Genomic DNA, 12,880 nt, shown 5'->3' on the forward strand with positions numbered 1-12,880 from the left:
AGTTAGTAGCAGCAGGTTTGCCTGCCTGCACTTTATAGAAAGAACCTGCAGGATGCATAGAAGCTCTTTACTGACATCTGGTGGCTCAAAACAACAACTGTTTGAATTCTAAATTATATTTAATTTATTTTTTTAATATAACTATATTTGTGTACAAAGCTCTGTAGCCAGTTGTGTGATGGAAAGTTTCTGCTCTTCTCTGTGTCAGGCTAACCTGGCTGAATGAAAGGCTCCACAGTGTCACGCTCTGCCTCCATATAATCTTTCAGTACTAAATATTCCCACATGTACAGCTCTGCTTTTCTCACCATGATAAATAACTTGTGTCTATAAATGATTTGGTGCTTGTTGTTCTTGTTGGTCAGATGTGATGCAGACTGCAGTACTCTGTACTGTCGTTTGTCTCTTTGCAAAACAGATTAAACCTCACAAAGACGACCTGTTCTTGTGTGATTCAATTTATTTCATATTTCCATAACAGTTAGTGGTAGTTCAGACACACAATTGTTTATGCTTTTTGTTTCACAGAATGTTTGATGGTAAAGAGGTTCTTATTTAAAAAAAATACAATTCTAGATGGTTTCTGTTATATACGAACCATTCTAAAACATGGACATCAAAAGCTGATTAAAGAGGGGTTTTATTGTATTTATTAGATTTGTTATGATTAGTGATTTATAATTTTTTTATTATTATTATTGTTATTATTATTTAACACAATTTAAATATAAAATAAATAAAAAAATAACTTAAAAAAAACAGTTAAGCACTGTTGCCTCACAAGAAGAAGCTCCTGGGTTTGACACCACCATCTGTGGATGTGGTGTGCGCCAACTTCGAAAGTCCAAACACATGCACTTAGTGTGTTCAATTAATTAGTGATTCCTAATTGTTCATAGTTGTGAATGGATGTAAAACTTTAGGTAAAACCTAATATTAGAGTGAACACTGTAATTTGACAGTCGTTCTCCAGTATAATGAAAATTATTAAAAAGTTTGCCAGAACTTGAGACGGTCAGAACCTGACTGATGATCCTGCAGGTTGGATGTCTTCTGTTATCCTCAACGCTAAGGTGACTGAAGATCAGCAGCAGGGCTTTTAATCTGCTGTTCACTTGCAACTGGTATTAAGATTTTTTTTTCTTTTAGAGCTTTTAGATCACAGTGATACCAATGAGGTAACTCTCGGCTGACTGTGACCAGGGACATTCTTGCCCATATCACCTTCACTCGAGTCCCACTGACATATACTTCAGCTCACCCATAAAGTGGTGGGCCACGTAAAATCACAGAGCGGGTCGGCAGATGCTGAGGCACATAGTGTGCAGAGGCCAGCAGCTTTCTGCAGAGTAAGTCACTACGGACCTCCAAACTTCACGTGGCATTCAGATTAGCTTAGAGAGTGTCATGGAATGGATTTCCACAGAAACAGCAGCATCCAAGCATTATATCAGCAAACACAATGCAACATGTCATACGCAGTTGTGTACAGCATGCCACCACTGGACTCTAGAGCACTGACATAAGACATTTTGGATAATTTAATGTTCCTAACTTTGCGGCAACAGTTTGGGGATGGCCCCTTCCTGTTCCAACATGACTGACAGGTCCATAAAGGCCTGCACAGAGTCCTGATCGAAACCTGACAAAACACCTTCAGGATGAATTAGAGCAGAGACTGCTCTAATTATTTTTAGATTTTGTGTTCATTTTTAATCTGTGTAAGCATCGAATAAGTCTGTTAATAAAGCTTGATTGATTTATTAGTTCTAAACCTTGTGGAAAGCCTTCCACAAGGTTTAGAACGATATAGTAGTGCATTTAATTTCTGGCACACTTTGCATTTGCAAAGCAACTGTTGAAACTAGCTCTCTTTTTTTATTATTACTTTAACCATGAAATTTTAATTTATACAAAAAAACGAGGATCTACATTTTTTTTCATATAGTGTCACTGCTATGAGAAGATGGAGTAGATCACTGCCAATTACAGTGTCTTATTTTGACTTTTAAAAGTTGTTGGAGTTACTGTTACTAACAGTGACCCCAACAAAGATACTAACTATTTACTATGTTACTAACAATGCAAGACGTAACCATATAAAAAAATCATTAGAAAAATGCACCTTGGTGTGGTACCTGTCTGCACTCTAAACATACACCGAGTAGTTCTCATTTATAATTATCAGTGAACTTTACGTTCGTTACATTTATTTTTCCCCAAAAACACATTAGTGCACGCGTGAATATGTGAATGAAGTTATGAACTTATTACGAAGTTCAGTACTTTATATTGAGGGCAGACCAATCCACGCGCTGAGGTATCGTAGCAACGGGCAGACGCTCAATGCCGAAAGTCGGAAATGACGACAGAATTATTAGTTCAAAGTAGTGCTTTATTTCTTAAGGTGTGCATTGATGACATCATTATGGTGATTATAAAGAAAGGAATCTAAATTCAGATTTAAAAAAACAAACAAACAAACAAACAAAACCTTTGTACCCTAAGGTGGTACGGTCCAAAAGCTCCCGTGTGGTTGGAACGGTCCTCTAGCGGCGGGAAAAACCATTGTGGATCACGTGACACGAACACAGAGGTCAATATGGCGACGTGCATTAGAGGATAGCTTAGTAACAAGAAGCCTTGTTGTTTCGTGTTTTTTGTCCGCGGTGCCAGGCGGCAGTTGTTCTGTGTGCAGGTGAGTCCACGTCACATCCACGGTGCATGCCACGAACACGGAGTAAGGGTGCGCGAGTCGGCATGTTAGCGCGAGCTTTCAGTGGTTAGCCTGTATTTGTAAACAAAGCGTAAACACGCAGACGAGAGCGAAACTGATGAGCTAGTGTGAAAGATTATACTTTGCACACGCAAAGGTCAGCTGGTGGGACGATTCAGGTCCAGGAAGTGAAATGTTTTACTTACAGACTTCAAGTCTGGCCCTGCTTATGCATCCTCTCAGGTTTAGCACATGTTGGGTGTATTGATTGAAGTATTGCTGCCACGTTATCGTTAATCTCCAAGTTTACGTTAAATGTATTAATTCTTTGTGTGGTGGTGTGTTTGAGTTTGAAATTGAGTTGAGGAAATATTCAAATCCCCAACTAGTGGAAAAGCCCTCTAACTCAGGCCTGACATTCATATTTAAAAAGAAGAGAAAGGAAACAGTTGGGGTTTCCGCTTTAATTGTTTCCTACAGACGATTTTATGCACTTGGTAAGATCAGGGCTGGACACGCACAGTGAACAAAACACGGAGCAAAGTAATACTTAAAAAAAATGTCACAGTCCATGTATTCTGTGGTCAGAAGTTCACACCCACCCATGAATGTCATGATAATTTTAGGCGTTTGATGATTTCTTTGAACTGTGGAATCTTTGCACAGCTAAAAAACGAGAATTGGGTGCACAATTTGGATTAACAAGCTTCCTCATAATTCAGGATGGATATCTTCTTGGCAGAATTGGTCGTTTCTTTAAACTCGAGAAAGGCTTTAAGAAGACCAGAAGCTCAGTGTTCACCTGCTTTATCTCATAAAAAGCAGCTCTTGTCCTGTTGGAACACCTGACTGTCTATGTTTCAACCACCTAGATGTTTATTTAAGGTGAAGATTTTTGAGGTAGTTCTCTTCTTCTTTATTCCTTAATGTGTAATGTTACTAGTACCACTCACAGCTAAACAGCCCCAGGGTGTGATGCTACCACCGTGCTGTACAGTTGCTCTGTGTTCTTAGGTTTGAGTGGTTTTCTTTTTTGCTGAGAGAAGTTCAGGAGTTCACACTATTTTATTATCAGGCAGTTAAAGGTTTGGGTTGCACAGCTGTGGACTCTCAGTCTGCTTACAGAGAAGAATTTATTAGACACATGCAAACAAACATATTTGTGGTTGGTTATTGATGGGGAGATGCTGTGGTTTAGACTTAGTGCTTGCTGATTTGTTCTCCTCGTCGTCCTTCCACTTGGCCACAGCGGAATTAACCTCAAGTCAGGGATCTTGTCCTGTATAAGAAAACCCATCCCCACCTTATAAATGTTACCAGAGATATTTTATCTTCATGCTGACGTCAGCTGACACAATGAAGTCTTTATTTCTGTTTGACACACAAGGCCAAGCAGCCGTCTCGTCTGAAACTGTGTTCTGCTACAGAGCACAGTTTCAGACGAGACGGCTGCTTGGCTTGAAGGAGTTTGATTTGGAGGCTTATTTCTTCTTTCTCACCCTCTCAGTCCATGGTGATATAAAACTGGTTTCACTGGTGTTCTGTTTCCAGCTCTTGGTGGTTCCCAAACATCCTAACTGAGAACATCATCTGAGGGTCACATCATGGGGCTTCTAGACCAAAAGTGGTGACAGATCTGAATAACTTGTACTTGAATACAGTTGTTTGAACTGATGATCTTTGAATCTGCATTTGTTTAGAAATGAGATCTTTCCACCCTTTCCCTCAGGATGAATAAAGTATTATCAATCAATCAATGAATCAATAAAAGATTAAGTGATTGTGTGTATGTTTGACCCTGTGTGGAGAGAGTCCAAAATGAATTCAAACTTGTGCATCCAGTTCTTGTTTTATTTAAGTTATTAAAGATTGATGTACGGTCATTTCACCCTGGAGAAAGAGTGGATTCAATAAGTCATTAAAAATCCCCAAACGACCATCACATTCATGCTAATGAGTGTTTGTAATCCTCTGACTACAACGTATGTCACAGCTGTGTGGGGTTACTACAGGCTGAAGAACAGCTCGAATCAACATCTGTTCATTTACTCTCACTCTTACCCACATTTACCTCCTTAAATGAAACACGGTAAAGTGTGTGAAGCAGCTGCTGTGGTCTAAATGGTCTGCTTGTCTTTCAGTGTTTGATTCCTGCTGTGCGACCGAGCTCTGAAGCAACAGGATGCCGGGAAAAAACGGCGACCAGTTCAAACCCGGAGACCTGGTGTTCGCCAAGATGAAGGGCTTCCCTCACTGGCCGGCGAGGGTGCGCTCACACCTCAGCTGTAAATACCTGCATGCAGCTGTTTGTGTGTACGCGCTTTAACTCTTCTTCTGTGTTTTACAGATCTGTAAGTCGGACGAGGGGTACAAGAAGCGAGTCCCCGTCTTCTTTTTCGGCACCCATCAGATGTACGTACGTGCAGCTGCAGATCGATCGTATCATTTTCTGAGCAGCATTGATCGAACTGTGATTAATCTCCCCTCCCCAGAGGCTTCCTGCCGCCGGAGAACATCGTCCCTTATGTGGGAAACAAGATGAAGTATGGCAGCGGCGTTCGCATCAAAGGCTTCACCGAGGGCATGTGGGAGATCCAGAACACGCCTGGAGTCGGGAGTAAACTCAAAGTCAGTCTCTCTTTAAAGATCACTCATCAGTTGCAATGAAAATGCTACGTAATCGCTTCAGTTCATTTTTATGTAATTGAATGGTTATGAATGAACTGCTAAAAGCATTTTCTAATGATGTGTTTGTAATATTTCTGACGCACTGCTTAAAAAAAGCTTATATAGCTTTAAAATTATATTTGTGATGATGTATCTGGTATATAAAAATACTGAACAGTGTTTTATTGATGCTTTCATTGATGCTGCCGCTTTTATTAATGTCAGTGAATTCAGGGCATTTTCCACCTTCTCCAGTTAGCTGCTGTGATTGATCAGACACTCTTACATCACCTAAACAATTATATTGGGTGATTTGATGTGGCACAGCTTTACTTCAGTAGTATCAGTCTGTCCAGTTGGGTCAGATCATCACCTGAAGTGACAGGTCCAACAGTGAGGGCAGGTTCTCTTCACAGATGTGAGCAGGTTCAGGATGACCTCATGTGACAGACATGAAAGAGTAAATGTTTCACGTGCAGCATCATCTCAACTAGTTACATTTGTTTTGGAAGCTGACCAATCAGAACAGACTAGGGTCAAAGGCATGGATAGGGGGCTGAAAAGGCTATTTCCAACATATTTCTCACACTGCTGGCACCTCTGCTTCGTAAATGTTTATAGCCCATGAGTGAGGCATGTTTCGGTTCTAATAAAGGTTCTTCGTTCTATCTTCTGTTCAGGTACCGGGGAAGACAAACACAGAAAGTACACCAGCAAAACCGGCTTCCGCAACCAAAGCTACTCCAGCTAAACCAACCCCAGCACCTAAAACTACACCTGCCAAATCACCCAAGGCTACACCTGCCAAGTCCGCACCAGCGACCAAATCTACACCCTCTAAACCGACGTCTGCTGCTAAAAGTCCAACTCCAAGCGCTGTCACTAAATCTTCCCCCAGCAGATCCGAGTCGGCCAGTAAAGCTGCCGCCGACAGGCGGCGCACAGGAGGCGAAAAGGAAGCTGCTGTTAAAACTCCCACACGAGTTTCATCAAGATTGGCTGCAGAGCAAAGTGAGGAGTCCAAGCAGGCTTCCACCCCTGCTGCAGACACTGCAGAGACCGTTGCGACTGCTCGAACCAGAAGGTCGGCAAGCGGCGGTCCGTCTGCAGGAGGGAGTGCAGGTGAACGCACCGCCTTGGCCAAGACAGACAAAGAGGTGAGAGGTTAAATGTTTTAAAGCTGTGGGGCTGTTCCATTTGGAGACAGGGCCTCTGGACTGGCAGTGGTTCAGCAGTGGTTCTGGGGTCTCTCAGCCTCCCTGCAACAACTATACCAGGGGGCTGGAGATGGTGCCTGTCAGTCAGACAGTGAGGGTTACCATCCTGGTTGTGGAGCACTGGACCCACTCTGTATGTGCTCTGTGAACTTGGAAAAATCACATCCTCAGAGTGTGCTGCAGGGAGGGATTTAGAAGGATTAAGCTCCTTGTTGTGTGCTGGTGTTTCACTGTCTGTTGTGAGATTGAACTTGAAAGCTGCAAAGTGAGGGAAAGGGAAAAAAAAAAAAAAAAAAAAAAAATATATATATATATATATATATATATATATATATATATATATATATATATATATATATATATATATATATATATATATATATATATATTTCTTTTATATTTTAAAAAAATATATTTTTTTTTTCTTTCTTTTTTTTTGGGTGGGGGGTAATTCAGAAGCACGGAGGAGTTGTCTGCAGAGGAGGGGGATGTGGGAAACTCGAGACATAAACACAAGTAGAATAGTTTCATCTTCTTAATGTTTATCCCATCCATGTGTCCATCAGTGTCTGTCTCAATGGGTGGTGCTGTGGAGTAACTGGATGTCACAGATTAAACATTTTCATGGAGATTTGAGCACATTTCTGCATCTGTAGATCACAGATAATGACGTGGACCTACAGTGGAGAGAGAATAAAGGTTTTGCTTGATATTGTTTTTTTGGCTTTGCACCTGCGGATATTTCTGTGGATATTTTCCTGTTTTCTGGATATATAGATTAGTAAAGCAGGGCGACAGAGATCCGTCTCTGTGTGCTCGAAATTGGAGGATTGAATTGAAGCTTGAAGCCCGTGCAGAAGCTTCCAAAGCACCAACAAATCTGTGTGGACGACGGTCTCGGGCTCACGTCACCGCCTTTGAAGGCTTTTTCAAGTTTTTCCTGCAACAGGAAAAAAGTGTCAGGTTCATTCTGCTCTAACACACCCTCATGAGAACACCAGCAATCCATGGCTCGCCTCATCCTCTAGTTTATGGAAGAAACTGGAGCTTCTTCTTTTATTAGAGCTCAGTGGGGAAGAGCATGGTGAACTGTTGACATTAAATGCTTACAAATAAACTTTTGTTTCTTCTTTTTCTTCTTTTTCTCAGACAGGAGCGGTCAAAGCTTCAGTGGGTGAAACCACAGCGAGTAAAGAAAAGGCTAAAAGCACAACTGAAGCAGAACCCAGACAGGCTGAAGCCTCCAAAGAAGCTGCAAGTGAAGTGACGACCAGGAGCCGAGCAGAAGAGCCGAAGCTGAACACGCATGGAGTGATGCTGCCCATTGTAAGTTTAAATGAGCCATTAATAACTTGTGTTATTCAGCAGCTCAATACTGTTCAAAGAAAAGCCTTCAGTTCTTTCTTTGATTAAAATGTAAGATTTAATCTAAAAGCTCAATTCAGACCCTCTGCTAATCTGATGCGTTGCTAAGCAACAGAGACACATGTTAAACTTCTTTTTCTCATTTTGTCTTTTCAGCTTTTGAATAAAGTTTCATGTTTTCCTCGTCTCCGTCAGATCAATGTGAAGCTGCAGAAGATGGAACCTGCTCTGATGACGACCGGTGGAAGGAGGGAGGAGGAGGAGGAGGAGGAGGAGGAAAAGAAAGAGAGCAGAGACTTCAAGCGCCGAAATGAAGAGAAGGTGGAGAAGAAGGAGGAGGAAAAGGAAGACAGCAGAAGAGTAAGGACAAGGAGAGATGAGAGGGAGGAGCAGAAGAAAGAGGGCCGAGGAGTGAAGAGGAGGAAGGACGAGGAGGACGAGAAGAAGGTGGATGAGGGGAAGGAGAAGGAAGATGACAAAGGAGTCAAGAAGAGAAGAGAGAAGAAAAACGATGAGGAGGTGGTCCAGAGGAAAACGAATGAGAAAGCGGAAGGAGAAAAAGAAGAGGCCCGAGGAGTCAAGAGGAAGAGCGAAGGGGAGGTGCAGAAGAAAAGTCAGGACAGCAGCGAGGAAAAGGCAACGATGGAGAGACGATCATCAAAAAGACACAAGGAACAGGAAAAGGGAACAGAGGAGGAAGGAGTAAAGACGAGTCCAGCTGAGAAGGAGGAGGAGGAGGAGGAGAAGCAGAAGAGAGACAGGAGCACAGAGGGCAAAGAAACAAGGAGGATGAAAGAAAAAGAGGCGGAGAAGAAAGCGAGGAAGGATATTTCAGAGGAAAAGAAAGATGTGAAGAGTAAGGAGGTGGAGGAAGAGGGGGAGAAGAGGAGAGACAGGAGGCTGGAGGCCAGAGAAATGAGAAGGACGAAAGAAAAGGAGGAGCAGCAGAAAACAAGAAATGACACATCAGAAGAAAAAAATTTAAGAACAGAGGAGGAGAAGGTGGTTGAAAGGAGAAAATAAGTAGGGACACCAGTGAGGCCCGAGAAACGAGGAGGACAAGAGAAAAGGAGGCGCTTCGGAAGATGAGGACGGATGCTTCACAGAAAAGGAAAGATTTAGGAAGAGAAAAGGCGGCGAAGAAGTTGGAAGAGGAGAAGACAAGGAGAGAAAGGAGCACAGAGGCCCGAGAAACGAGGAAAACAAGAGAAAAGGAGGTGCAGCAGAAAACGAGAAACGATCATTCAGAAGAAAAAGATTTAGGAAGAGAGAAGGAGGAGCAGAAGGTGGAAGAGGAGACGACAAGGAAAGACACCAGCCCGGAGCCCAAAGAAATGAGGAGGACGAGAGAAAAGGAGGCACTTCAGAAGATGAGGAAGGATGATTCAGATGAAAGGAAACAGTCAAGAAGAGAGAAGGAGGTGAAGAAGGTGCAGCAGAAGGCGAGGAAGGATGTTATAGAAGCAAAGAAAGATTTAAGAAGAGAAGAGGAGCAGAAGAAAAAGGTGGAAGAGGAGAAGAGGGAGAGGAGATCTGAGGGAGAGAAGCAGAAGGAGAAAACTGAGAGGGAGAAAAGAGGAGGTGCTGCTCCAGACGATGAGGTAGAGTCTGTCTTCATTAAGGAAATGTTTTAAATTGAAGAGAAGGATGAAAACGTCTCAACATTTCTCCTGCAGCGACAGCGCCACCTGGCCGCCAAGAGGGAGAGCGTGTTAAAGTCTCTGAGGGGTCTGCTGAAGGCCGGGAGAGGAGGGAGGAGGAGGGAGGCAACGAGGAGCGCTCTGTAAGAGGAAGGGGAAAAAAATGATACGGTAAAATCAGTCAGGAGTTTAAACCTCTGTCTGTTTTCTCATCAGGAGAGGCGGCGACGGAGCGAAGAGGAGGAGGACAGGAAGCCCGACAAGGTCAGAGTGGAGGAGTGCGAAGGAGTCGGCCTCAGCCAAGAAAACATCAGAGAAGAAGAAGGAAGGAGCCAAGAAGGGGAACGGCAGGACATCGCAGAAGATGCAGGTAGAAGAAAAGTTGGAGAAAAGTCGAGATGTGGAGCTGAAGACAAAGGAAAAGGAGGAGGAGAAGAAGACTGATGAAGAAAAGAAGGAGGAGAGAAAAATAATTGGAAAGATCGTCAAGGCAACAGCTGGGCAGGGTCCGAAGGTCCAGGTGAAGACGATGATGGGAGGAATGACCGTGAGGGAAGAGGAGAAGGTGGGAGGAACATCTGCAAAGGAGGGGGAGAAGAAGAAAGAGGAGAAGGTGGAAAAGAAAAGAAGTTTGGAGAAAGAGAAGAAGAAGGGCGCTGAAGAAAAAGAGAAGTCGGATGATGGGAGCTCGAAGAAAAGCATCGAGGTCCAGATGAAATCTGAAAGAACTCAAGCGGAGGAGAAAAAAGCCAAGAGCGTGACGGAGGCTGCGAAGAAAAACGAGGAGCGCAAGGAGGAGGGGGAAGCAGCAGCAGCAAGAAGAAAAGAACAGGAGGGTGAAGAAAAGAAGAAGGACGAGGCGGAGAAACCAAAAAAGGCGGAAAATGCAGAAAAACACGAAACGCAAAAAACAACGGGCGAGAAGAAATGTGAAGGCGCGGAGCCGGGCGGGCAGAGGAAGACCGGCGAGGAGAAGGAAAGTGACGGAGCGAGCCGACCCGAGACGTCAGCAGCAGTGGAGAAGAGCGCTGGAGGAGAAGGTAACCCGGTAAAGGAGCAGCAGAAGAAGCGCTCGACGGTGACGCTGACGGACTCGACGCTACACCGGATCCACGGAGACATCCGGATCTCTCTGAAGAACGACAATCCCGTAAGAGCCAAAACTTAAACTGGCTGCAGATTAACGACGGCACAAAATGTAAAACCGTTCACAGTGATTTTATAAAAAGTGAGCCGACATTAGATCATTTTTATGATTCTCACTGCTTTAGTTATCAGGAGCTACATCGCCCCCTTGTGGCCAGAAAATCTAAATGCAGCTTTAATATTTCAAAAACGCTGCATGTTTACTGAAACTGAACGACGCGACTAATGTGCTTCATCCTCAGGACATCAGCAAGTGTCTGGCGGCGCTGAATCAGCTCAGTATGGTTTATGTGACGTCTCAACACGTCCAGAGGCACAGCGAGCTCGTCGCCACGCTCAGGAAGGTAAACGCACATACTGATATCCTCGTGGTGGTTCTTGGATAAGCAATGCATCTGACCTGTCACACTACTATGATGTCATCGCTTTGTGTCCACTCAGGACAAGAAATCACAAAAATGGGGTGGGGGTTAGGGTGTCACTGTGATTACGTTTGGGATTAGGTGTGATGGTGTTTCCACGTAGCAAAGCTATGACATCACTCCAAGGTGATTGGTCACTTGCAACCTTAAACCTGGACTGAATTCAAAATAAATCAAATGAATAAACAAATAATAACTATACAAATCGTGTCAGTTGTTATTATGTATTTGTTTTCCTCGTGAGCAGATGCGTTACTACCGGGCAAACCAGGACATCATGGACAAGGCGTCGATGCTCTATAACCGCTTCAAGAACGCCTTCCTGGTGGGGGAGGGGGAGGAGGTGGTGAGCGCCGCCTTCCTGCGCTCGCTGCTGGAGGAGAAGGAGGAGGAGGAGGCGCAGAGGGTGGAGCGCTGTATGGAGAAGGTGAGGAAGGAGGGGCTGCTGCACGAGGCGAAGAGAAGTATGGGGCAGGTGAACAAGAAGAGGAATAACGGAGGAGAAGATGGAGAGGAGAAAGCTGAAGGTAAAAATAAATAAAAACTAAATCAACTGATTTGTGACAAGAAATTACACAAACTTACAGGAAGTAAAAATATTAAAGACAAGCGTTTATAGCTTATATTAGAAAATATTTTAAAAGTAAAATTGAGAAAACATAATTTCATAAATAACACTGAAATATTTACACCACATCTTTTTGTTTTTGTATCATTCAATAATTAAAATTATATACAGAAAAAAATTGCTTACTTTTTATTTTTGTAAGTTTTATTTCTTTTTTATTAAAGCATTAATACTGACATTTTGTGAGGGGCGTTTATTTAAATGCAAAAATGCTGTTGTACATTTTGGTTTTTTGCTGTTTGTTTGGTTTCACTTCATAATTTTTGTGTATAAATATATATATACACTTTTTTTTTTTTTTTTGGATTTATGTAATAATTTTGCCCCCCTCTCCAAAAGCTCCAGTGGACTCCTCCTGACGGCTCATCATCACTGGAAGCAGCCTGGACCGGACCAACTGCTACTGGGGGGAGCAACACAGACACACAATAGGATTTTCCAAAACCACTTACCTCATTGGGCAGTAGCGTGCTTACCTGTTTAACTTCTCGCAGTGTGGACTGTCACACCTTAGCAGGTGTGCTGTTCCTACCCCACAGCTTGTTGTGCTAAGGCCACCTTATTAAGTTATTAAGCGCTTTGGAGCAGCTGATTTTATTTTAAATGGATGTTTATCTATTTTCCACTTTAATGTAATGAGCGTTAAACTGACGGCGAGAGCATTACACACCTAAGCATTAATGTGTACCTGCTGTTTAAGCTGACGTCCTGTTGCTGTGACATTTAGAGGCGAGATTTTCCTGCACCTGACACAGTTCTGACTCTGTCATCTCTTATGAAGTTTTTTGTCATCGCCGTCACTGGGGCTGATATTTTTTCTTTCTTTTTTTAAACTGAAGCATTAAACCTTGAGATGCACGAGGCCTACAGACGGTTCTGGCCGTTTTAATTTTTTTGGTTTTTTTGTGATTCAATGATGTGTTTTTATTCCTTTTAGCAGTTTTATTCCTGTTATCTTGGTCTTCATGTAAATATGTATTTTTTTTATTTCACAAATAAGAATTTTACAAACTTAACAAAGAGTCTCAAGTCTAATTATTATTATTTTACCCACATACACTCAACGACCACTTTATTAG

At 42.8% G+C, this 12,880-nt stretch overlaps 2 protein-coding genes across 3 annotated transcripts; both read left to right on the forward strand.

Moving 5' to 3' along the window:
* Window positions 1–2,548: 2,548 nt before the first annotated feature.
* On the forward strand, window positions 2,549–8,988 carry LOC309700144 (uncharacterized protein; the record flags this gene model as incomplete). 2 transcript variants are annotated; one of them, XM_082523569.1, is made up of 7 exons in its annotated part: window positions 2,549–2,698; window positions 4,858–4,982; window positions 5,064–5,128; window positions 5,209–5,344; window positions 6,064–6,540; window positions 7,750–7,926; window positions 8,122–8,988. In XM_082523569.1, exons 2-7 carry the CDS (start codon window positions 4,899–4,901, stop codon window positions 8,986–8,988), a joined length of 1,806 nt encoding a protein of 601 aa, XP_082379695.1. In that variant the 5' UTR covers window positions 2,549–2,698; window positions 4,858–4,898. The 2 variants fall into 2 exon arrangements, with proteins under 2 accessions (XP_082379695.1, XP_082379696.1); XM_082523570.1 differs by having other exon boundaries at window positions 2,550–2,698; window positions 8,161–8,988.
* Window positions 8,989–9,050: 62 nt separating this feature from the next.
* On the forward strand, window positions 9,051–12,821 carry LOC309700137 (uncharacterized protein; the record flags this gene model as incomplete). Its single annotated transcript, XM_082523559.1, has 6 exons — window positions 9,051–9,566; window positions 9,642–9,748; window positions 9,822–10,755; window positions 10,994–11,095; window positions 11,421–11,700; window positions 12,141–12,821. 6 exons carry the CDS (start codon window positions 9,051–9,053, stop codon window positions 12,158–12,160), a joined length of 1,959 nt encoding a protein of 652 aa, XP_082379685.1. The 3' UTR covers window positions 12,161–12,821.
* Window positions 12,822–12,880: the final 59 nt, after the last annotated feature.

This window comes from Aulonocara stuartgranti (assembly GCF_965226115.1).
Source record: "Aulonocara stuartgranti genome assembly, chromosome: 3".
Taxonomy (NCBI): domain Eukaryota; kingdom Metazoa; phylum Chordata; class Actinopteri; order Cichliformes; family Cichlidae; genus Aulonocara; species Aulonocara stuartgranti.